General features: G+C 36.0%; 1 protein-coding gene across 10 annotated transcripts in view; it reads left to right on the top strand.

Moving 5' to 3' along the window:
* The window catches only part of PIK3CB (phosphatidylinositol-4,5-bisphosphate 3-kinase catalytic subunit beta), a 105,911-nt gene that overhangs the window by 58,339 nt on the left and 21,141 nt on the right, over positions 1-26,431 (top strand). For 9 of the 10 annotated variants that reach the window (XM_051626256.1, XM_051626263.1, XM_051626255.1 and 6 more), the window contains 11 exons: positions 9,212-9,397; positions 10,732-10,957; positions 12,358-12,581; positions 15,248-15,430; positions 15,690-15,860; positions 16,749-16,826; positions 19,357-19,608; positions 20,164-20,260; positions 20,620-20,750; positions 22,612-22,665; positions 24,568-24,756. In XM_051626256.1, coding sequence (XP_051482216.1) covers positions 9,245-9,397; positions 10,732-10,957; positions 12,358-12,581; positions 15,248-15,430; positions 15,690-15,860; positions 16,749-16,826; positions 19,357-19,608; positions 20,164-20,260; positions 20,620-20,750; positions 22,612-22,665; positions 24,568-24,756 — 1,758 coding nt within the window. In that variant the 5' untranslated portion in view covers positions 9,212-9,244. Of the gene's footprint in view, positions 1-7,497; positions 8,191-9,211; positions 9,398-10,731; positions 10,958-12,357; positions 12,582-15,247; positions 15,431-15,689; positions 15,861-16,748; positions 16,827-19,356; positions 19,609-20,163; positions 20,261-20,619; positions 20,751-22,611; positions 22,666-24,567; positions 24,757-26,431 lie in introns of those variants that run through there. The other variant, XM_051626262.1, reaches the window with a different exon arrangement.

Below are 26,431 nucleotides of genomic sequence, written 5' to 3'. Positions count from 1 at the left end.
GTCTGAAGTCTGTCAGAAGCCTGAGATTTCATTTTTATTAATGTTTTCACTTCATCAGGAATAATCTTTGGAGGGAGCAGGAACTGTGTTTACTTGCCTGAGTGTAAAGTAAAGAGGAGTATGAATTTCCTTTTATCCTCATTGTTCAAATCAGTTCTGATAAGTCTTGTGAATCTGGAATTCCATTTTAATAATGTTGTTTCCTACATGTAGACTTGCTTTGCAGGAAAATGCTTTCTGAAGACAATCTTATTTACAGCTAGTTTTAAAGTTACACTTTCATTGAATCATAGAATAATTAAATAAGAAGGGATGACCAGAAGTAATATAATCTAACCATCTGTTCAAATCCAGTTGCTTAAAATTAAATTTTAATTTAAAGCCAGTTAATATTTTTTTTTTATCTCTACGTCCTGTTGAAGGCAACTGCAAATTCAGGTGCTCAGCATTTCTTGAAAACTGGGACACTTGTATTTAGAGGCATTAATATCAAAGTAGAAACTTTATTGTCGTTTTAAAATACTGTTTTCATATTTTTAAAGCTTAGTGTGAAATGCTATGGGTACAGTAGAGGAATAACAGAATATGAACAGGCAAAAAAAATCAAGGACTATGGAAAAAATAATTAAATACTCTGTGGTAAATTAGCTATAGTTCATGAGGAGAATGAGACTATCTAGACTTGAACAGCTGAGAGACTACTCTTCGTACCAGTCTGAGCACTGAGAGGGACTGACATTTAAATAAGGCATTTCATGTTTTCTATGCATAGATATTTTTAGAAAGCTAAATAGTGATATTTTTATTCTGATTTCTGGAGGAATCCTGACTAAGTGGACACTTAATTTTCCATTCCATAGGGCTAGCTCATGTGGCAGTTGAACTAAACTGCTGGGAAATATTTGCAGTACCACATGATCTTTAAAAATAACTTCCCAGGCTACACTGTAAAATTCTTAAAATCTTTCCTATTGTAGATAGATAACTGTGACATTCCTGGAGTGGAAATATCTTAGCTTTGCTGATTTAGGCAGTTGTATTTATAATCAAGTTTGTATCTACTTTTTAAATTTGTAAGTGGTTTAGATTGAAATTCACCTGTGCAGCAGAAGACCAGAACTTTGAGTGGGTTCATTCTTTAGAGCAAAATAGGAATTTCAGTGGCATTCAATGAAAAAACATACAGAATAAATTTTGTCAATGTATTAGAGCCCATCTTTAAAAGAGGGGTACTGTCAATCCTGTGTGAGGTTTATGAAGAGAAAATACAGTTCTTAGTAGAACGTGTTGCTCAGCGTAGCTTTCTCTTGTCACGTTGAATCTTCAAACAATCCCTAGATTGCAGTTCTGTGTTGCACCTCATTTCATCCCTGTGACCGCCCCTGGATGGTAGCAATGTTCTCACCCCACCCTTGCTGCAGATACGGTTCCTGTTGGTCACAGGGTGAGGCCAGTGGCTCCCGAGTTGATGGAAAACTAGTTATGTTTGTTCCTATTGTGTTTCCATTGTGTGGCTAGGGAGGTGGGGGCAGCCAAGAAAGGGGAAAAACTGAACAGCCGCTACTTCTGACTGCAGACTGCCCTCACCCACAGTGAGCTGCAGAGGTGAAACCATGCAGGAAACAGTGACTTAGAGGAGAGTCAAGCTAGTGTCTGGAGTGATCCTGTTGTAGTCAGTGTAAATACATTGGAAGTCAGCAAAATGGGAGTGCTGCACAACAGTCGGGAACTGCTGCTAGGGTGTAGAGCCCTTGCCTTGGGCCTGTAAGCTCAGAGGCTCTGGCAGCAGCTGTGAATTTGTTACAATTTTAGGAGTAGAAGAGGATGTAGTTCTATAGAGCCATGAACTGGCACACTGATCTAATGTATATATTTGACTTCAGAGTCTTCAGAAGAAATCAGAATTCTTCTAAGTATAAAGACAGGAGTTTTTCCTTTGCTTCTTTCTTCAATGTCTCCTGTTTTATTTATATGACATAAACCTTCCTGCATATTCTTATTTCTTTTCCATCTCTGCTGCTGGATTATTTTCAAATACTTGTTTTCAAATATTTCCTTTATAGCTTGCTCAGCTTTTTATAGCACTAGATGTTTACGTAGTTAGAAAAACGATTACAATGATTATATTGTGTAAGTGCTTAGTCTTTCTCCTACTTAGACTACGTGATATGCTGCTGCTGTTTCCTATAAAATTACTGTGGTCAGATTGTCATCAAGTCTGTTCTGGACAGTAGAATACTGTTTAAACACTGTTCTTGTGTGTCTGGATAGGGTGGCTCTTTTCAACTGCTTTCACTGCTGCAAGACTTTTTTTTTCCTTAGCCCCTTGACTGCCACATGACAGAGCAAGCAGTAGATAAAAAGCTGTATTGATCACAGTGATGATAATCTTGAATGTGGTGCTTAACAGTTGTAATAACTTATTATATAAAGAAAAAATCTGGATAAGCAGAGTGCTTAGTTTTTGTGTAATCAAAACAAGTTATATATTTACCCCTTATGTAAATATTCATGCTTTTTGTGAAAAGAAAAATAAATCTAGGTTTGTATTTAGCCTGAAGAGTTGTACTTACGTGCCCTTAAAATTCACCCTTCGTTGAAAGAAGTGGTGTTAAAGAAATGTTTTTCATGAGGAAACTGACTTTTTCATACACAAGTGTTTTCTTCTCCCCACCCCAGAATTTTTGATGTCTACTTGGAATAGCATATTTATTTCATCCTGAGAGAACTCACCACATTTCAGGGATAGGTGACATGATTTCAGGTGTGCAGTATCTCTTCTAAAGAATTGTCTGAAGACTGTATTTTCTTAGTGCTATGAGGCATCTCAGGAGAATATATGAGAGATGATAGGCTGTCAAAATTTTCCTCTAACACTGTGTTATGTGGGTGTTAATACTTACCAGCTTCCTTGTTTCTTGTTAGTATTCTTTTTGATTATGCTTCAGGATAATAAATTTTGCATTGGATTTTACATTGGTGTTGTTTTAATAACAGAAAAATACACCTCAAAGGATGAGTGTCAGGGGACTTGTGAGTTCACAAGTAAAGGAGAATTTCTAACTTAATGACAGTGTGTGAAATTTCATAATTGTTTCATTCTTCAAAATGTTGGCTTTAGAGCAGCTTACCTGACACAGATGAATGTTAGGTGTTGATAACAATCCATGTGGATTTGCAAGTACTTTCTGATGCCCAAGTCTTTTGCTGATAAAATAAATTATTTGCAAGAGGAAGTTAATTACATTGTTACTCCATGTCTAGGTTTTTTGCAGTGCCTCCAGACATGCTTCTTCCCTCCCAGCATGTTCTTGTTTGGCTCTGTTTCAGGATAGCCTTAGGAAATCTCTGTCATGCTTCACTTTGTCCTTTGTATCTTCTTGGTCATCACTGTTTTATGTCAGATATTTGTACCTCCTCTATTTAATTCCTTTACATCAGCAAGTTAACCACATGACGCAGGTGAAACTGAGTTCACTAGCTCTTCCAGCAGTGGTGAGAAGCCTTTGCAGCAGGGTGGTCCTGGGCTCTCACTGCTGTTATGTCCTGAAGGAGTCATGATGGAATTGAGTTTGCCTTGAAAGAGGTCTTCCCAGTGGATGACTTAGTAAGGGAACACAATCCCGACTTGTAAGCACAACTTCTGGAACCCTGTTGAGCCTTTAGTCTTAAAGATAGGTCTTGCAACTCCTGGGGAAGCCAGTGCTTCTGCCTGGTGAGTGACACTTGCTGCAAGTATTGCCTACATTGTTTTTCCAGACTGCTGTTGTACCTGCACTGTATGGCCCTGGTACCCATGGTTCTACTTCCATGTTTTGGTTAGGGGAAAAAAAAAATAATGGGCTGCAATTCCCAGGAAAACATATGTAGTTTACTTTGATACTCATCTTTCCTGAAACCCTTTTAGGAACTGGTGGAAAAGCCAGCTGCTTCTGGTAGCCCCTTTTTTGTTGTTTGGTTTGGTTTTGTTTGTTGTTTTTTTGTTTTGTTTTGTTTTCTTTTTTGCTTTCTTAGTGGTATCTTTGGTTAGATGATGAGATATGTTTGTTGGTGGAGGGGAAGCTACGAGGTCTTTTTGCTTCTGAAACAAGGCTATTTTTACCAGAGCAAATTCTTCTGTCTGCCTAGATGGCAAGTCCTTTAAAAACAAAACAGCACACTCCCCTTAAACCCCACAACAAAACAAGAACAGTGGGGAAGAACCAGGCACCTGGGGAACACATTAGCTGTTCTTAGTAGCAGTTCAGTGACTGTGGTGTTGCCTGGTCTCTCCTGCCAATCATATCTGATTATCTTGTAACTAAGCTCACAATACAGAGGAAAGACAGAAAATGAAATTATGTAGCATTCACATTGATTTCACAGAGGAAATTCTCACCCTCTGCAGGAATCCATAATGAAGACAGAAATAGCTTACATTGCTTCTGTGGTGAAACAGCCTGATCTCTTGGCAAAGCTGTGTCAAGACAAGTGAATGTTTATGGAAGACATCAGTGATGAAAATCTACATAATTTACAGTATGGCGCACTAGATTAGCCCCTTTCCTTTTACCCAGCAGGAACTGTGTTAGTGTGAAGTACTTGTTTGCTTTCCAGATTTAGGATTTTAATTGTCCTTTAATTTGTCTTTGTAGCTATTGGTGAGCCTGGCTTTGTGTCGCACAGCTTCACTTGGAGAGTGCTATCAAAACCATGTTATGGCACAGTGTGGAGGCTTACAATTTAGGTGTTGACAGCTTGTACTGATAGTTGTTTCACTTCACTCTTAATGAGAGCTGAACATACCAGATGTGCAGACAGAAAAATCACAGGCAGTTGTCTTGCTTTGTGAAATCTTGTAGGGCTTCCTGCTTGTGTACATTAAATAAGCAAATACAAGGATGAATGTTACATTTTATTTATCCTTTTGTCATTCTGCAGATGTTCTACTAACCTGTGTTCATTGCCTTCTATTAGTCTGAGTGCCTTTTTCAGCACTGCTGGTACATTGAAATACAAATTAAGTGCTTTTGACATTAAAAATGTGTATATGTGTGTATATGAATCTGAAATACATAAATCAAAGTTCAGTGAAATTTTACACTTCACATGGGAAGGTTTGAATGCTGTCTGTCAATACTACATACTTGTGACTTAGAAAAGCATTTAGTACTGGGCTTTGCGGCTATTAAATTCAAACAATAATTTATTAGATACTTGAGTAGCCAAGATTTAGTACTGCTTTAATGACTTCCTTCTCTTCTATGATAAGTTGTTTTTACTGTGGCAGTATGCAATAATAGCTATGAGGTTAGCGGCCTGAAATGGCTTTTTATTATTATTCTGATTGTTGTTTTCTTCCTTTAGCTGGAAGTTGCTTAAAATGTCTCTGGTGTTACTGCTCCCAAGTCAGATGGCTTTCTGCCTTTGTTTCAGTGACTAGATGTGATATGGTTGGTTAGTCACTGGTGCCATCACACATTTTACATTTTGGCCCATGACTTGTTCTCACGGCTGTTTTATGTTGGCAATCAGTGTTATTCTCAGTATAAACACTTGTTCTCTCCTTGACCCCTGTGATGTCAGCTACTGGTGGCAACTGAGTGCTGACTGTAAAAGACACTAACCTGTCTCTTTGAGGAAGGAAGTATTAAGTAAGTGCCTGAAAGCAAGAGCAGCTTCCCAACGCACTCAGGTTGGCGTGATGATTGGTCTTCTCTTTTTAACTGAAAATTGAAATGGAATTTTAAAAAGATTATGATATCTGTATTGGAGATCAATAATTATAAACAAGTTATCTTACAAGACTTTGGTAACTTTGATACCAAAGTTGCTTTGGTAACTTTGATACGTTGTGTTATCTAAATTACAGGATATGTAACACCATTTTGAAGTCTTGATTTGTTGAACGTTTTAAACTCTTGCTGCACTAAAATGGTTTCAACAACTGAAAATGTAGTGGAAAAGCATCCAAAAGAGGATGAATACATAAAAGATCTTAAAATTAATTACAATAGAAGTTAAGAACAGAAAGACCTACATATAAGAGATTAATGTTTTTTGTCCTGCTGTACCTGTTAAAGTAGTGGATTATAATAGTAATACCACTTTATTTTAACACATTGACTACAGAAATTAACTGAAACTATACTCTGTCCAGCCAGATATGAAATATACTTAGTTATAGATAATTTAAATTATTTTTCTGTGATTACTATTGTCAGTTACAAAAAATTGCAGCCAAGATTTTGAGTAAAAGTAGCTGGATGAAGGAAAAGAAATAATATCCCATTTAAATAGTAGCTTGTTAAAGATACACTGATTGTTAATGAGGAACTACACATTTTCTGTAGATTTTGGGGGGGCAGATGCTATGTTATTCTGATAGTGTAGTCTGTGTGGCATGATGGGGTTAAATTTTATTTCCTTTATCTGCTTTAAGAGATTGCACACTATGCTAAACTTTCCACGCTCATTGATAAATGAAGGGGTGGATTTGTAAAGATCTGGTAATTAAGATAAAATATTTTCATACCTGATTTGTTGTCACCAGGTCTGCACTCCCGTCTCCAATTCTTTTTGTTTTGATTCAGTCTTGTGCAGTGTAGTGGATTTTATTTTTTTTGGGGGGAATGGGTACCTGGTGGTGATGAACTATTATTCAATAATGTTGATGACAGAAGCCCCCTACCTTGCTTCGTTTGAGGAAAAATGTTTTTCTTATCTATTTTTGCTTTTTTAAATTAGAGATTTTTTGTTTGCCTTCAATGAAAAATGTAGTACATTTTTTTTAAGCAAAATATTAAGTGATCCACATATTTAATGTGGTAGCAAGATGTGTTGGCAGCAGTCATGCTTGTGTAGGTCCTCACAACTTTGCAAAGGCTGAATGGAAAGGTTTTGAGATGACTTGAGTCTCTATTCAGTGTATTTACATGGCAGTTAGAGGTGAGATTTAACACAGCTCTGGTACCAAGTAGCTGTTTGGAGCATTCAGCTGGGCTCCATGCAGGTTTTGGACTTACTATTCCACTAGTTACTGGTAAGCTTTAGGAGATTGTAGTTCTTTTTGTTCTCCTGGAGGTTTTACTCCTGGGTTTCTCCAAATGTCAGATGAGCAGTTCTGGATATTTAATGGCAACTGGGGAGTTGAAAACCAGTACTGAGGAATGAGGCAGAGATGGACTCTGAATGTTTTAAAGAGGTGATTTAAAAGGTACTGTTTAACAACAATGATCAGTAAAAGTTAGCACTGAAGAGCCCTTTATAATACATACAAAATATTAATAGCTTGTTTGTAAATAAAAAAGTTATGCTTCCATAGTAGTTGATTTCTTGTGCTGCTGGCATATTCTGTTATCCATTGGAGGCACAGTCATCTTTCTGCTTATTTCATTGCAAGGTGTTGGTATCAAGCAAGGAGTTACAGAGAGACTTTCTGAAGTACCACTTTAGTATTTCTGTTCTCAGTTAAGGATGATGATGCATATGACAGTGGATTAGTTGATTTTAAAGCATTACCAATTTGTAAAAAGTTCGGTTTCTGTGAAACAGGTGTAGCAAACAAATATAACTCACCATAAATAAAGAGTTAACTTCTGCGTACGGTAAAGTTTGGATATAGAAGCTGGTGGTGTGACATTTCCTAAGCTGTTTTATGAAGAAAAAAAGATAAGCTTGAGAGGGAGGGAAATGAGGCACCTTTGTTATGAAGCAGTTAGTCTCCTGGAGTTTTGTGGCAGGTTCAACTATAGTGCATTATAAAAAGATTTCCTGATTACTTTTGGGGGAAAGTAGCAATACAGTGCTTTGGAATTGCAAAGCTGTATTCGTAAATGCACATACATTTGGAAAGTTTGCACAGTGCAGTAATTGTCTGTAATTAAATCGCTTGACCAATTTAAGCAATCATGTACTGGATCTAAGTATAACTTTGTGTGTTTAGCTCCTGTAGAAAGGATTACCTTTTGATAATGGTTTTTGCCTGATGTCTTAACAAAGGGGAAAATACAGTGTAAACGACCTTTTAGCACTGTAGTCAGCAGTAGGGACTGCATTTCAGAAGGCTGGTTTGCTAACTTATTTTGTCTTATTCCATTTGCCCATGAGCTTGTTTGAACCTGCTCTGTGATGTATGAAGAACAGCAGCCCAGTGTATTGGTTACAACCTGCTTTTTCTGCTGGTGCTGTAATAGGGGAAATAACCTTCAGGTAAGCAGAACAGACCCAAATTCAGAGCAGGGGAAGGATCTAGAAGAGAAGGGAAAAAGTGATAAAAGTAGTGGCAAGCAGTAATAGTAGTAGAGTTTCACATTCTGCTTTATTTTTTTGCAAAAGATGATTTCCTGCATCTTGTGTTGTCCAATAAGAATTAGAAAGTGTTGAGTAACTCATCTTTATTGGAGAAGTGCTTTACAGTAATGTTTTACAACACTTCCATCCCTTCATCCGCTGAAGAGCATTGTCTGGATGAATAGGAAGGTAAATAAATCAGTGAATAGTGAACGGAAAATGCATCTTGGGAGGGTGGTAAACAAACAGTGAAACTTGGTAGATCAGAAAAACTAGTGGTAGCATTAAAAGTAAATTAAAAAGTCTTGAAATTCTAAGGACAGGTAATCAGGAAGCCAGTGGAGTGTGTTGAAGTAGATGGTCATAGGAGATGTCTTTAAGGGTGGAAGCAAATTACAATACACCTCTTTAGAGGGAAATGTAACTTTGTAATAGAGTTGAAGAGGATTTTCCTGCTATTAATATAGACTTTCAAGTTGGATATGTCACTCTGACCACATTCATGGACACCTAACAGGAAGTTTGCAAAAACCAAGTTAGGAAATACACAATGTGTTTTCATATTAAATATTACCATGTGTCATCCAAGAGGTTTGCTTTGATTGTATTTTATGCAGGTAAACAGTTTTAGAGGAATTCTAAAATGATTTTCTGTCTTTGTTTTAGCTAATTTCTAATTAATTTGTTTTTTCTCTTAATACTTTGTTTTATTGATATAAACTTCTCAACAAGTGTTCTTTACCAGACAATGGTTTTATAGTACGAAATGGAATTAATGAGTGAAACTATGCTTATGTGTTTGCAGTACTGCCATTTGAGATCCCAGACTTGCAAGCTGAGCTGTAGAAGCAGGCTTATGTAAACTTTCCAAAGGCTTTAAAATGTGTGTCTAATTATAGAAGGTTAAGTATACTGAATTATTTTTTTTTCTTTCCCTAAGGCCATGTGGTTATGATATTACTGAGTTTCCATAATGCCTCCTGCCGTGACGGACAGCCTTGACATCTGGGCAGTGGATTCACAGATTGGTGCTGATGGCTCAATATCTGTGGACTTCCTGTTGCCCACTGGAATTTACATCAACCTGGATGTCCCTCGAGATGCCACCATATCTCATATTAAACAGGTAATTTACCAAATAGTCAATTAACTTAGAAGTTAACTTCTGTTTGGAATGAGTGCTGATATTTATGTTCCTTTTGGCAAATCAAGCAGTGAATTTGAGCAAGCATAAAAAATAATGTATTGAAGGCATGTGCATAGCAGATGGATTAATAAAGATGTATATGTGTCTGGTTTGGAATGTTTTTGGGCAGATGGCAAGGTTCATAGAAATTCTTGCTGATGGTTACACTTCAGAGGTTAATAGCTCTATCAATACTGTATTGCTACATCTAAATGTTTTTTTAACGTGTGGTTAGTGCATTGTAGGTTGATTTAACATTTCTCTGATTAGTATGCAAACAGGAGATGCTGTGCCTAATTTGATTTTTAATTCAGAAGTCACAAGTTGTGCTCCTGCTTCTTTTGATTGACACCAGAGATGGGCACTTTAAAATAAACATTTGTGCCTCTTCTTGAAGGTTGTGTATAATTGTCTTGTTAGAGCATCACTTAAGAAATGAGGGAATACTAAAAGGAAATAACCCTAGGTACTAAATAATAATCTACTGACTTTTCATCAGATAATGGCCATGTGAGGGTATTTAGACAAGTTACTATGGAATTAGGTAGTGGGTGAGTTACTAAACAAAGTAATCTGCTCCTTAAGCATAATAAACTTCTAAAAGACAATAAAGAAGTGTGATTTCTCATTATCATATTGTTTTTCCTTCCTGTTCCATCTGACAGCATTCACTTGTTTGTAGACATTTTTTTCTTCATATCAGTAGTACCTTTATATAATTCATTGTACTCCTGATTGGAAACTTTCTAGGCACTGAAGTATTTTTTGTATGCAGTGGTACACTTAGTGTTTTAGAAGAAATGAGAGTGCCACTTGAAGTGGAAGTGATCTGAGAAATAAGTTTTGTGCTATATTCAAATACTTGAAATAATTCTAACTGGAAGGTGTAATTGTTTTAGTAAAAGGGTAACCTGGTCAAGGGGAGGTTAGTTCATGGGCAAAACAACAGAATAGCAACTTCTCTGCAAATAGGATGAGAGTCAGGATGAGGGTTAGTGCTGCCCTTCTCCCATTAGCTCCTAGTACTTGTCCCTCTGTGTTAGTTACCCCTGGGATATTTAAGCACACAAACTGCTGCTTAAAAATAAGCTCAAGATAGAGAATACAAACTAGACAAAGTAAATATGTAATGACATCTAGGGATAAAAATGAACCATGTTAGCGAACATGTTACTTGTATTCTTTTGGGAATGTAAATGGGTATTAATGTTACTTTCAGGGCCCTCATGTATGTCCATGCTTTCTTGTTTTGCTTATTTCTTTTTACATTACAGCTATTATGGAAGCAAGCACATGCCTATCCACTCTTTCATCTCCTCATGGAGATTGACTCTTACATGTTCTCATGCGTGAATCAGACTGCTGTACATGAAGAATTAGAGGATGAAACACGGAGACTTTGTGATGTTAGACCCTTTCTTCCTGTCCTTAAACTAGTAACAAGGAATTGTGATCCAGGAGAAAAGTTGGATTCCAAAATAGGTGTCCTTATAGGCAAAGGTAATTATGTTTCATTTTTTAAAAAAAATTAGGGTAAATGTTTTGTATGAGAGTCTTAATTGGGCAGGTAACAGGGCAGGGAATAAAACAAAAATTAAGTACTTCCCTGGCAATTTCCTTTTCTCAAACTAATACTGATGTAGGTTAATAGATGTTAAATACTAGATAAAACATTTGAAGCTTGTTGAAAGCTACTTTCTGTATTGAATTTTGGCACTGTATTGTATTCGTACATTAGTCAAGACCAAATTTTATCTTGCCAGATGAGGGAAAAATCTACAATACTATTACTCAGTGAAGGAAAGCATAATTCCTGAAAAGTGTTTTCATAAAAAGTCTAATAACCAACTGGATGCACAGAAGGAACTAGAAATTATTATGATTTTGTTATACATGGTTTCTGAGTTGGTTAACAATATCATTCTTGGTTTTGCTCTCAATTGTGGCACTGATTTTCAGCAAACAATGAAAAGCTATTTTTAAAGGTTTCACAGTAACTTGTTCTTGATGTTATTTCAGAATTTTCAGCTTTTAAATCTACTCTGCTTGGTTATACAATCAAGATTGACAGGGTCATGTGAGATCATACCTCTTGTTTTAAAACAATGAACCATTGTTAGTCTTTTATAAAGACTGCAGGTTTTGTTTAGATTTCAGCAGTACACTGTCTGCCTATTTGTTAAAACAGACAATGGAAACAGTTAGCTGGTTTAACCATTCTGACAGATTCTGAGAGAGATTCACAGTCTTTCAATATTTTGCTTTTTATTGCTATGTGAGATCCTTCCTTATGCAGCCCCTATTCTGTACCTTGGCAGTCAAAAAAGTGTTTCTATCTTCTTCTTTGTGTAATTTGGACAATGTCCTTCAAAATTCAGGAGAAGAGAAACACTTGCATGCCCTACTCTTCCTTAAGTACCAGAGAATCTCAGCTGTGTATTCTTTCTTTACATGTTTTGGAAAAGAATCTGTACTGGTCTTTGATTAGTCAAAATTTCAGTTGTGTCATTCTGACTTGACTGGAAGATTTTAATCACACAGAAAATAAAAGAATAAATTTATCTATTTACAGTCCTGCTATCCTCCTTTTTTGACTTCTAAACAAACAGACAAAAAAGTCTTTCTGTGGGATTAAAAAAAAAAAATTTGCAAAAAATTCTTCACTTGTATGACCTTTACAATGTATTTCTGGTGCTTTCTTTGCTTTTGTGAAGCGAGACTTAAAACTCTTCCAAACTATCTTGAGCTCAGGGTGAGGTTGGATTTTTCATTTTATAGTACCTTGGCTTTTCCATTTTATAGTACCTTAGAAAGGTATTGGTTCTTGCTGTTTAAATGGAACTCTCATGTCAGGTTGCATGGGAATTGTGCAAGTAATTTGCTTGCTTTAATTCTTTCAGGTCTCCATGAGTTTGATGCCTTACAAGATCCTGAAGTGAATGACTTCCGAGCTAAAATGCGGAGAATCAGTGAGGAGAAGATTCAGTCACTTGTGGGTCTCTCCTGGATGGACTGGTTAAAGCACACTTACCCACCTGAACAGGAGCCTGTCATCCCAGAGAGCTTCCAAGATAAGCTCTATAGTGGAAATCTTGTAGTGGCTGTTCATTTTGATAACTGCCAGGTAGGAATGGTTGTTCATCACATTTCATGTACTGTTCTTGATTCTGATCTGAATTAGCACATGGTTAATCAAGGATGTAAATTAAATAGAATACTAACATTACGGAGTTTGTTTTAAAATGCAAGTTCTTTCACTAGGATCTTTGTCTTTTGAAAGAAGGTGAGGGCAAAAACCTACAGTTGTAAACTTAATTTCTGAAGTCAAATTACAGCTGTACTTCTAAAATAGAAATGTACAACTTGTATATTCTGTATTCTTTCACATTAATTTAAGTGTAAAGCTTAATTCAAAGTTCTCAGGATTTGTTTTTGTTTAGCTGTGTTGCTCCACTAGGGTTCATTTTTAGACTTGGGGGATGCTGGTGAGTGGAAAGCACCGTATTCAGCACACTCTGTTCGTGATTCACTGTTGAACATCTTCGGGGTTGATCTGCTGATTAGTTTGAGGAAGACATTTTAAATCATACAGAAGTCAAGTTGAACATCTGTAAACAGTTACTCTTCCATTTGCTAGACAAACCAGTAGCTGAGACTTAGAGTTAACTTTTTGTTTCAGGTAACAAATCTATAACTTATTTTTAAAATAAAAAAAACCTTAATTTCTACATAAAATTACTTAGCTTCAGTTTTTTGATGTTGAAGTTGTTATGATGCTATTCAAGCCCAGTATTATTCCCATTATTCATTTTTTGCACTGTGTCTTTTGGGTAACAGTGAGGGATCAGCATTGAGAACCATAAAAACTCAAAAGTTTGTAAATACATCAGGGTATATTTGGTGTCCATTTTGACCCAGGTGCTAGATACTGATTTTCTAATTATTCAGATAATTTTATTTACAAAACTGTGTTATCTCTGATATTATCTTTTTTAACTTAAAAATAAAAAAATCCAAACTGGTAAATAATATCCAACTCAGGAAACACTAAGTCCAAAGGTGAATACTATGTTTGGTCACCAGTAACACTAGCTGATGTTGGGATGCATAGCTGTTTTTATGTCAAAACCTTTTTCCAGTCCTCCTTGGTTTAGTAGAGAACTTGTAGTTGTCCAGGAGTGAGAAAATCTGTGTGTTTGTCAGCTTTTGATTGAAGTATTTTATATATAGGTTAACAGTACAAAAGCAGTGCAAAAGCTCATGCTGGTGAAGAATGTATTTGCCTGCCACTGTAACAGCTTAGGCTGCTGACTTTTCAAATGTTTTGAATGCTTCTGCTGCCAGTTCTGACCTTCAGAGCTGTTAACTGTTAAAATCTGAGCTGCTTTTTAGAGCAGTAAACTCTGTTCCAGGCTTTACTACTTGCACTGAGTATTAGAGTCATCTCAGGAGAATTAAATAGGAAGGTATGGGGACTGTTGTGTTCTTTCTGTAGGAAAGCTGCAAGATTTAGAGAAGGGAATATTACAATACTTAAATATTATAATACTTAATGCTAAAGTATTAGAATGTGTGGGTGAGCTGTAAAAGCTACCTAATGGTCTCTGGAGCAAGAGGAAGAGGCTGATCCCCATTTCTGTGTAAAGACCTACAATTTAGAAATAAGGCAGCTGTCATAGAGCATCAGCTTCCTGGGAAGAAAAAGTGTAATTCCCTGTCTACCCACTGCCAGTTATGACAGGAGAAGAAAGCCTTCACAGTGTGGTGGCTTTCTGAAAGGGGGAAGCTGATGTGAACCATGCAGAAACTGAGAAAATACAGAATTAGTTTTGCCTGACTTTACCGAGTTAGATTGTTTCCATTAGGGCAGCTTGGCTTCTTACCAGTAAACTTCTATATAAATAAAGCTCAAGTCAAAGACTGTAAACCAGACAGCACTTAATGTTTGTAAATAACTGCTTTTTAGAATGTTTGCATTTTCAGGAGTGTGTGTATGTAAATTTTTTAAAAAAAGACAACTCACTGAATCAACCTTTGCAAGTAAATGTGCATAACATAATAATGTGGTAGATCAAGGGAGATGACAGTTTTCACAGAGATATTTTACATCAGGAGCTTTAATGAATTTGAACTTTTAGAATGTATCAAGATTAGAAGTACTTTAGAAATACATATATAGCCTATAAAGGTGTGATTAAAAAATGTATTTGAAAATGGAGAGAATTCCATGTTGTATTCAGCATCCTACAGGTATTGGCTCCTACCCCTCTTTTCTGCACTCGTCCAAATAAAATGATTTTTGGGACATAAATCACATTAACAGTTTCTTCTGCTTCATTACTTGAGGCTTTATTTTTCTTCTGAGTACTGTGGTACCAAGAAAGAGGATGACTTGCTCGTGGCCAGAAAGAATAATTAATACATAATTACTGCTAAATATTTGGAAATATATGCATGATTCATTGTCTTCCTGATTCACATTCTAAAATGCAAGCTTCTAGATCTGCATCTTGATCTAGAAGTCTGTAAATTGCTGTTGAATCAATGAGATAAAGTTCTGTGTTCTTAAAAATACTTCTGATACTATAAAAGTTTGGGGATTGATAATATGTAAGCTTTTAGGGTGACCATTGCTCTGATTGCACTGAGGATGTAGACATTAGCTGCAAGTTTTAAAGTAGGCTGTTTTTACCAGTTAAGTATTTCTTCTTATTTTGTATGCTGTGATTTAAACCTTGTACATCTGACTATGACAAACTTGGCATTCATTATTCCTCTGTGTTTTGTTAGGATGTCTTTAGTTTTCAGGTCTCTCCTAACATGAATCCCATCAAGCTGAATGAACTGGCAATCCGAAAACGTTTGACTATCCATGGAAAAGAAGATGAGGAAGTTGATCCTGCTGACTATGTGCTGCAAGTTAGTGGAAGGCTAGAGTATGTTTTTGGTGATCACCCATTAATTCAGTTTCAGGTACATGAAGCTCTTTGGAACTTACCCTAAAGTTCTCCGGTGCCTTGGCCAAAATTTGGCTTTCCATGCCATTGGATAGTCAGCTATGCTGAACAGTAATACACTTCCTCCTCTTGTCTGTAGCCCTTTCCAACTTAAAATAAATGCACATGCACCATTTCCTTTGTATCTTTGATGTATATTATTTGTTTATTTGATTTGAAAGTTGCTGTGGAAATAGTCTGTTAGCTGATGATAACTGTTTTCCATGGGCTTTTAGTACATACGCAACTGTGTGATGAACAGGACTCTTCCTCAGCTGACTCTGGTTGAGTGTTGCACCATAAAGAAAATGTGTGAGCAGGAGATGATTGCCATAGAAGCTGCCATAAACCGGAAATCATCCAACCTTCCTCTTCCTCTGCCACCAAAAAAAATGAGACCAACAATGGTGAATTGATATTTTGAATATCTAATAACCTAAATTAACAGGGACTTGTGAAATATAAATAATTGCATGGGATTTGTGCTGCTACTGCTGTTTTCCAGTGTAGGTCACCTGGGTCTACTCAGAGCCTCCTGTTTGCGAGCAGGTTTATGTCAGAAATAGCAGACCTTGAGGCTTTTTGGAAACTGCTTACCTTCCCTCATCTCATCCATCCTTCTCCCACACCATGTCCTTTCCATTGCAATTGATTCTACTTTTAATCACAACCCAGAAGAGTGGGTGCTAATCTGTTTCCAGTAACTGTAGAAGTTATTACAGAGAATTTGGATGCTCCAGCTTCAAAGCCATGTTTAGTCTCCACTAGTTTGGATAGCAGTGGTCAGTGATCTTTTGTATTAGCCCAGATGTCTTGCATGGTATTGCCACTTCAGTGATGGCAACTTATGCCATAATATACATCTGAATTTTATTGTAATATGGTGCTTCCTTTATTGCTGAACTTACAGCCTTACATCAGAGTTATAATTTACATACTGTTGTTCTAAAATGTGGGTAGACCTGGCTCTATTACACACTCTGTATATATTCAGAATGAAGAAAAAATTCGAAGGGTTATTCTGAATTGCCAGCAAGCAGCATTCAGTGCCTCTTCTCACCTCCATCCCACTCAGCTGGGTGTTTTTATAAATGTTTCCTCTGTAGGGCATCTTGTATGCTCTTGTAGTTATGATAGCAAATTGATTTTTTTAAAGTTTAAAAATTCTATTTTAAAAAATACATCTTTTTTTAGTTTGCATTTATGAGTTTTGCTTAAAATGCGTAGCTTATAAAATAGGCCTACATATGTTACATGGATTTAGTATCAACTTGTGTCTTTGTTTCCCTTCTCAGAGTGTATGGGATATTTCCAACCCTTTCAAGATTACTCTGTTAAAGGGTAATAAACTAAATACAGAAGAAAATGCCAAAGTAAGTATGCTTAGTATCAGAAGTTGTTCTGTTCATCAGTTTAATGATACTCTGTTTAGTGAACTCAAAATAATACAGATCTCAATTCAGCAAAACTGTAGCATTTTTAGTTATCCCCAGTTATGTTGGTAGCATTGGTTGAAACCCTGCTTTATTGCTAAAGTATTGCTTTTTTGGCTGAAGTTGGACATGTGCATTAGAATATTATCAATAATCATGGATGATATGACACCAATGGTCATATGGTACTTGATTTTTAAAGTTGCTTTCTGTAGAGTACTGATATTGGTATGAAATGAGCTTATTCAATCTAAACTTTCATAAACATCTGACAAACAGGAGTATGTTAAACATTTTTAAGTGGAGCATAAGGTATCTTTGTAGTCCAGAATATAGTCTGTGTGCCGAAGCATGGACTGCATGCTTCTATACAATCTGTCTTTTATTTTCTAAACATGCTGAACAAAAAAAAAGCTGTTGTAACACTTCCTGTAAAAATGTACATGACTGGGCTACTGACTGTTTTACAGACCACAAGTTGTTAACACATGGGAATTTATTGCACAACTACTTTAAAAGCTTACAAGGCACTTGCCTGGGAGGTAGAGCAGTATTAATTTCCTATATTTTGATTGGCAATCAATAAATTATATAGCCAGTCATGAAGAGGAGGAAGAAATTAAATTAGCCACTGAAGTTTGCTGTTCTGATGCTTTATTCAGGATACCCAGTGCATTATTTTCTTTCAAAAATATTGTCACAACCTCCTTTTATATTAAAAGGCTACATTTTACTGCATAGCTAAATGACCCATAGCTACAATTTTACTAGCTGAGACACTGGCTGTGGAAATGGATGTCTGCAAAAATAGATGTTTCCCTTTTCTTTGTCTAGACTATTATTTAGCTAGTTGTGATATCTTCTGTAGACTCTTAAAAGCTTTTAAAAGTAAAGGGAATGGAAAAAAGGTGGTGGATTCCAGAAGCAACATGGGAATTGAGGTGTTCTGTGGTTTTTTATTTTCTTTTTTTTTTTTCCCCCATACTTATGAAAAGCAAGTTTTGGTTAACTTCATTATGCTTTTAGGGGAAAAAAGACTGCTTCTAAGTCTTGATAACTTTAAAGTCCTGTAGTTACCCAAAACTAAGAATGAACATAGTAACCTTGCAAGTTGGTGCATGTTTCCCTACGTTTTCTACACTAGTATGGAATTGTCACTGCGGACAAACTGTTTCCTAGTCCTGATCCTAAGGCTGTTTGATTCACTGCCATTGTTCTTTCAGTTTCATTGTGCTTTGGATCAGCCAATATTCATCTGTTTTTGCTGAAAACACCAGCAGGGTTCATAAATGCAGTGTTTGTAGTGGGAAACAAAGCATTTATCAGATGGAAAGCACTCTGCTAATGTGAGCTGGATGGAGAATTTTCACCTAGAGCACAAGTGACTTCATTAAGTTGTCCAACACTCAATTTTCCGACTGGGTCACATTTGAAATTGCTTTTCTTTTTGTCTTGCTCTTGGGCTGCACCATTGGTACATACTATTTCATTAGTAAAAGGGGAGTGTCAGAGTGAAAAGAATTAAATTGGGATTCACAGGATTAGAAATCATAGAATTTGAACTAGCCAAAAGGCTAGCAAAATACCAACGTGTTCTAACCATACAGTGCTTGTTGCTATCAAATTGACTTGATCATTCATGCTTTTTATATTACGAAAAGTCAGAGAGGTGTGGTGGCACATAACTTTGACAGCAAAGAACAATATTAAAAATTAGGCAAAGAGGAATTCAAGCCACATCTTAGCATTGACCCGTCATGTGTTTAATTTCAGTGCCAAAACTCCGGTGTCTTTCTCTTCTTGCCCTTCTCCTTTTCCTTATTTTTATCATTAATGCCAGCTGGTTTGTTGGTTTCTGGGTGCTAAAGACAAAACAGAATTCCTGAAATTCTGTAGGTTGTTGTTATTATTACAGGTGATTTCTGATATCAGCATCAGCAGTTTTCCCTCTGTACATTTTTTTTAACCGTTTTAAATTAAAAAAAAAAAAATTTTCTGAAGCTGAGAAAACTCAACACTTTTCTCATTTAGAAGCTTAAAGTGATTCTATCTGGAGATTTGAATTTGTACTCAGAAAATTACTTGCCCTTTTCATTCTCATTAGTTGTTTGTTTCGTGCAATTTCCTTCTCTGTTAATTAAGTTAGAAGCATTTGTATATACATGTATTGTATTAGTTACTGCAAATGAGCTGTTATGATTAGTAGTCATATGTGGTAATTCAGTACTGAAAAAATTGGTGGCCAACATTATTTAATCAAACAGATTTTTATTTGACCAGAAACATGAATAGCAAATGAAAAAGAATTTGTTCTCAAGAATTGTTTGGTTCATTTGAAAACCTCAAAATTAGTATTTCTTTTTAGACAGAAATATTGATGAGATGCATATATGTATGTTACACATAATATTCTATGTAGAATTGTGTAGGTTCTGTGGCAGGCTTAAAATTTCTCACTCCTTCATTGCAGGTTCATGTTAGGGCTGGACTTTTCCATGGTACAGAGCTCCTTTGTAAAACTGTTGTAAGCACAGAAATATCTGGGAGAAGCGACCATGTTTGGAATGAAGTATTAGAGTTTGAAATAAACGTCTGCGATCTACCAAGAATGGCAAGGCTGTGCTTTGCAGTTTATGCTGTGATGGATAAAATGAAAACTAAAAAGTCAACCAAGGCAATGAATCCTTCCAAATACCAAACCATTAGGAAAGCAGGAAAAGTGGTAATTATTTCATTGTTTTTTGTGAGTGAACCTCTGAATTATATTGAAATGACTATTAAAAAATCTTGCATTGTCCTCAATTTAATGCTCAAGAATGCAAAATGAAAAGAAAATAAATTAAGAAAAGCATATGTATCTTGGTATGAAACAAACTTTTCATACCTTTAAGACACTGAAAAAGGCAAGACAATTTTGATTGTGGGCCAGCTGGCAAATGGCTCTTTGAAGAACTGTATTTCAGAAGTTAGTTTTGTTCTGAACTTTAGATGAGTTGTGATTGAGATAAAAAATGAGTGTCTAGGCTCACATTCAAGGAAATGGACATTTTTACACTGGTAGAGTGATATGCTTAATGTTAAGTGTTACTGTCCTCAGGGGTACTGCAGCAGCTACTGGAAAATGCATGGGTTTAGCTGCTTTTCTGAAAGATACCACTATTTAAAAAAAGAAAACACAAAACCCAACCCTCTCAGTTTTACTTAAATTGTGGTGCTTGCTGCATATTAATATTCTCTGGTATCTGAGTTTCCTTTAAAAAATTGTTTCCTTTAACAGCATTATCCTGTAGCCTGGGTAAACACCATGGTATTTGATTATAAAGGACAGTTGAAGAATGGAGAACTGGTACTGCACAGCTGGTCGTCATTTCCTGGTAAAGTTGAACTTTCAAGATTTAGACTTTAAATGCTTACAAAACTGAAGAAGAGTAGTATCAAATAGTAGAATACTTACTGTATGTGTGTCCAATTCTCGTGTCACAATCTCTTTACTACTTGGGTTTTTTATGTGGATAGGTACATAATGTGTCTTTTTCCTGAAAATATGTTGATGTAGGAAGTATGAGTAGTTTATGCTGGAAATGCAGTGCATTGTAGTAAAAGTGCTGTGGAGCAAAACATGCTTCTCTCCATTGTATGCAGCAAGCAACTTATAGTGTCTTTGCCTTTCAGTTTTTTTAATTTTAATGCGTGTCTGGCCTATATATATGAATTATTCTCTCTGATGTTTCAGATGAACTTGAAGAAATGTTGAATCCAATGGGAACTGTCCAGACTAATCCATACACTGAAAATGCCACAGCTTTGTACATTAGATTTCAAGAATTTTCAAAACAGCCTATTAATTACCCTCCCTTTGATAAGGTAAGGTATGACATAAAGAGTAGTCATGAATGCTTATGTGTAAATAACTGTTTCTTCTCTTTTCAACACTGCTTTTTACACTGAATTCCCCACTTTCTGCCTTTTTGTTACCATACTGCAGTGTGTTAAACCTGCACTGGGTGAGAGTGCCAGTGCTCTCACTTCAGGGTTTTCAGAGAGTATTTTCAAAACATACACGTAAAATAGCCTGTACATAGCCTCTTGAGATTCAGAAGCATGGTAAGTTTCCAGTATTAGTGATCTTATAAAAAGCTAAACTTACCTGCCATTCTGGAAACCATCAAACTGTGTTTGCCTGTGATCTGTGAAGAGCTGTCATTCTTTTGTGCAAGCGTTACCCACTCTTTGGGACACTTCTTTCCTCTGTGAGCTAAAATCCTTTTAAGGATAAACAGATTCTTAATACTGTATGAAAGGGATTTGTCAAGGTCTATTCTTGAATTAAATCCACCTAAATTTTCCTGAAGATTTCTACAGTGTCTGTCTAGAATGGAAGTGTATATTTGGAATATACTGGGAAAATCAGAAGCAACCATAGACCAACCAAGTCTCATCTAGGCAATTCTGAAAAACAGATTCTCAGCTGATATAATTCAAGCCGCTATGATGTTAGTTCTGATTCAACAGGACCTTCACCAAGAGAATCTGTCAGAGATCAGTTACCTTGCTCTCTTTTCCGAGGCAGAAATTTCTATATGCCTACAGAAACTTAATGAATTATCAGAGTTCAGAGCTCAATGATACTGCAAAACAGTTGCTACTTGCAATTTCCTGCAAGAAAAAAAACTCAAAACAAACAGAAAATGGAATGCCAAGTCTTTATTTTAAGAAACAGAATGTGCAAAGCCAGATGAATCTTTTCAATCATAGCATCAGTCCACTGCGGTGAACAGCTGCTTGGGTGAGTGAGGAAAAGTGCCTTTAGAATTGCTAACAAAATTGTTCTCTCATGCAGGAGTGATGTCCTGGGCTGGTTAGTGGTCAGTGCTGCTGACACACTGAGGGGCTCGTACTTCAGTCCAACAAAGCTGGATTTCCAGAAATGTTCAAAGTTTATTTGCAAACAGCGTAACTCTAAAAAGCCTGTGGAGGCAACATCAAACATGGCATTAGGACCTTGTGGTTTTCTTTGTGCATGTTTTCATGCACAGTATGTAAACAAGCTTTGTAGCCATGCAGCAGATGTAATGCATTAATAAGCATTTCATAGAGAGAAAGAAAGTTAGTAGATCTTTTTAAGGATTTTAGCTGCTGGGTGTTTCTGCTCTGATTATTGTAGTCCTGTTGTTTCTCATATTGCCTGAGTGAAGACAATACAAAAGGCTGGCTGAATCTGTGTCTGGGGTGGTGGTATATTCCTGGGTGATGGGAGAGGCAGACCTCTGAGGGAAAGAAGATGGTGGAGTTCCATAGACTTCTTTCTTAATCGGTATTTCATTTTATGAATTGTTCCTCAGAGCAGCAGCATCTGACAACTGTAGATATCTGACCAGCTTGACTGGTCTAATGAGCTGAGGCAATCACCATTCCAACATACCTCTGGTGGCTACAGTAGAGTGCAGAACATAGTCTGAAAAACTGTATTTACATCTATAGTTAACTACCTTCATGATTTATTACATAAATTTCAAAAACTAGGTAGAACATTCAAAAGGAAAAAAATAAAGTAGGCAAGAGTAACTCAGAGCTGAGCTGGGGAAATGTTGCTTTGGTGTTAACAGAAGGAGCAGATATCTAAAAGCAAAATTTCCTTAATCTGCTTCATTTTGGGAATACTTACCTGTGCAATGCAGTCAGATTTGGTTTTAAATCTAATGTATTAAAAAATATCTTTTTGCAGATACTTGAAAAGGCAGCTGAGATTGCAAGAAGCAGTGACAATGCTGCAATGGCGGTAAGCATCTGCTAGAAACTTATCAAGTTAACTTTCTGAGGTTTTTTTGTTTTCATCTTCTACATCTATCTATAAATAAATAAGTCAGCTGCTCAAATAACAACAGTTCAACATGTTTTGGTTTTGTATGTAATTCACTTGGTGAACTGCCTTAAAATTCAGGTATATATCCATGTTTTCCAATTTGTTTTAGACTTGTTACCTTTTTTTTGTCAAAAAGGACAATTGCTTTACAAACGGTGGATTTGGGACACAGCTAAGATTGACATTAGATCTGGAAAACATTCCTAGGCTGCATAAATTATTGCTGGAGAATTGCTCAGTTTTATTAAGTATGACGATTTGCTTGATTGTTAGATGTTTCCAAATAAGTTGCCTCAAAATTGGCATTGATCTGTAAGAAGATGTTTCTGAAATATGATTATTATATGCTGCTTATGAGGAATTGGATTGTACTAGCTGGCGGAAATATTTTTATAAGATCACCTAAATCTGAAGGCATTTTCTTTGTATTATATACAAAAAATCAGAAGATTGCAATTTAAGATATTGAAAGCACAGTCGGATCAATGGTAATAACTGCATTTTATATAAGAATAACACAGTTAATTGAAAAGTGTGTCACTTAAAATACCAATTGCCTGAAGTGCTCAGGAAAAGTGAAAACTCACTGCTGCTTTGGGTGCTACAAGTTCGTGTACAATTACTTGGAAATTTTAAATAGCAACATGCTAATTTAACAGTATTGTGACTTAATTTGAAAGATCAACATTTTACCAGATACAAGAAGCATCTTATTGTCAAGTCTGTTTACTTTGAAACAGAAACAGAGGATGCAATTAGTTTTATGAAACAAGCATTGCAATTCAACTAGTTTTTTAAAGTCTATTCACTCCTAAAGAATTTAAACCTGGGTGATATTTTTAAATGAAAATATTTACTTAAACATTTCAGTGTAATACAAAGCTCAGGCACTTACAATTTCTAGAAGTTGAACTGAAGTTCTGTATGCAACATGTATTTCTTTTGTCAGGTGGGAAACATGCAGAATGTTATTTGAAGAGAACTCTTTGTTTCTGCTGTGAATCCTAATTGATTGACAGCCATTTCTTCTGAACTTTCCTTTGCCTTTTTTTTTTTCCATTAGTGTAGAGACATTTGGCCTCCTTCTTAATATTATGTAGAAACTTCTTCAGCATTGTGAAGATAAATTTGGCTTCAGTATTTAAGGCTTGCCTTATTTTTTTTCAAAGTATGTATTGAAACTAATTTATTCCCCTCAACTACTACCTCCTTACCCAGAAGCAGCAGTTTCTTTTGTTTCCCATGGATTTATGGAATGCTGTTGTAGCTCATTTCTGTAATTTCTGCCCTTGCAATTTGCATGAGGGCATTTAGAGAATCAGTACTAACATTAGTGTTTCAGAGATACAGAATAGAGTGAAATGGAGAAGACCAGTCTGAATTAGAAGACAAAAAAATGTGTGTGTATACTTAGCAAATGTCCTTCCTTCTGGTTATTGTTGTAAATTAAATAAAAAAGCCCCCCAAAGCATGATATCTATCTATCTATTGAATTTGCTTACTTGGAAAACAAAAGCAGAAAGTACATGTGTCCTAAACAGAAGTATTCCATGTTAGAGTTGGAAAATAGAAATATTGCCATCTAGTGTCATTAAAGTTTAGTTACTTTTTCAGAAACTCCTGTACACTGAATTTTGAGTCTATCAATTACAGTTCTTACGGCTTAAGAAATCTGAAATCTCAGAGAGGCACAGTAGTCATTCCCCTGTGTTTCATGAGATTTATCTCATCTTCCTTTTGTAGGATTTCTAGTATTTAAGCTAAAACATAAGAATCTTACTAACTCTATCAAAACATGATGTATTTCTCATTTTCTAGGGTCGAGGTGGTAAGAAGTTTTATATTGTGCTAAAAGAAATAATGGAAAGAGATCCTTTATCTCAACTCTGTGAGAATGAAATGGATCTTATTTGGACTTTGCGATATGACTGTCGTGAAAATTTCCCACAATCGTTGCCAAAACTGCTGCTTTCTGTGAAATGGAACAAACTTGAAGATGTTGCTCAGGTAAGGGAAAAAGACAATGGTGGGAAACAATGCTGGAGTTAAATCACGAGTAAATAGGATTTCTTTCCCAAGTATAGACATTTTGAAATTGCACTGTTATATAAACCAAAGGTCATTGTATGCCTTCTGTGGCCTGGACACATAGAACACGTAAGCAAGAACTTAGCATTTATTAAAAAAACCCAGAAAACAAACAAAACCCAAAATGTATCTAGGAGGTCCTCTGAATGATGAGAAAGGCTCAGCAATAATTCATACGTACTTTTAAAACCTTGTGCTGAACTTTGATCTTACGTGCAAGGAATTTCACAGAATCAGAGTCATTTGGCTTGGAAAGGACCTCTTGAGAGCATTTTAGTCCAACACCCTGAGTTTTGAGGGCCTCCACTGATGGAGGCTTCACAGTCTTTCTGGGCAACAAGCTCCTGTGTTTGCCTACACTCACAGTGAGAACTTATTGTATAAAGTTATTTAAAATAAAAACCAAAACCCAGCAGTTTTTTATGTTTGTCAATGAAGATTTGAAATAAAGCTTTTTATAAAAATTGTTTAACTGTTGAAAAAGTATAAAAATGCAACATCTTAGACTGGGTAATTAAACCTCATTGAGACAGACAGATGGTTTCTCAAAGAGATGGTACCCACTAGTGGTACAACAGATTTCTCATCATGTTGACTGAACAAATAGTGTCTCTTTAAAGTAGTGGTAAATAAATCACAACTTGAAGACCAGTGCTGGGATACAAGGTTATGTCTTCATTAAAATTGAGTGGTTTGTTTGCTGTACAGATATGCGAGGTTATTTCACTGTACTCTGAAGAAGTTGGTGTAGCTGCCTTTTTCTGTATGGACCCAAATAGAAAGCAGCTCTTGTGATGCTCTTTGGGAGTAGGTGGAACCTTGTAAATTTATAGGGAGATCATTCCTGCTTGATAGACTGACTTAAAAATAATAAAAGAACCCTGGATTTGTATTGAAACCTTTTAGGCTGATGGTGTACAGGGCAGGCTGGGTAAAACTCTAGCAGTCTGGGCAGTGTTACCAAGCACAGCACTCAGTCTACGTGTTTTGTTCATCCACTTATGGAATTACATGTTTAAATGATGCTCAACTACTTGCAGAATGTTACACTGGGATGGTATCTGTGTCCCTCCATGAGTCTTATTTTTGTAAAATTCTAAATTAATTATATATATATTTTTAAAACCGTTGAGCTAAAAAAACATTTGCTGTGAAGGATTAAGACTGATAGTATAAACATCTAGGTTAGTATTCCCACCTTTTGTTTGTTACAAGCTGGGTGTTCTTGGAAGAAAGGAAACCACTCCATGAAAACTTGACTTCATCAGTTCATTGTGATTTCTGTGATTATCCAGTCAGTCTGAATCTTAGTTTACCTCCAGCATAGCATTTATTTTCCATTACATTCTTTCTACTAGCTAGATGCGTATGTTCTATGAACTTACAAAAATAAATGGCATGTCATCCTAGCATATTGTCTATGCAGTGAATACTACACTAACAAAATGTAGCACCCACACCTTTCTTGCTCACTTGTGTTCTTTCACATGCAAGAATCCTTTGTTCCTCAGTAATCCCATTATGTACTTCTGAATTTATTGTTCATTATTAAAAGTTATCTGGAAATATAAACAGTAGAAGTAAAAGCAGATAT

The sequence above is a fragment of the Apus apus genome, chromosome 8, assembly GCF_020740795.1.
Source record: "Apus apus isolate bApuApu2 chromosome 8, bApuApu2.pri.cur, whole genome shotgun sequence".
NCBI lineage: Eukaryota > Metazoa > Chordata > Aves > Apodiformes > Apodidae > Apus > Apus apus.
Note: the sequence above shows the minus strand (reverse complement) of the source record. Positions and strands in the feature narration are given on the sequence as shown.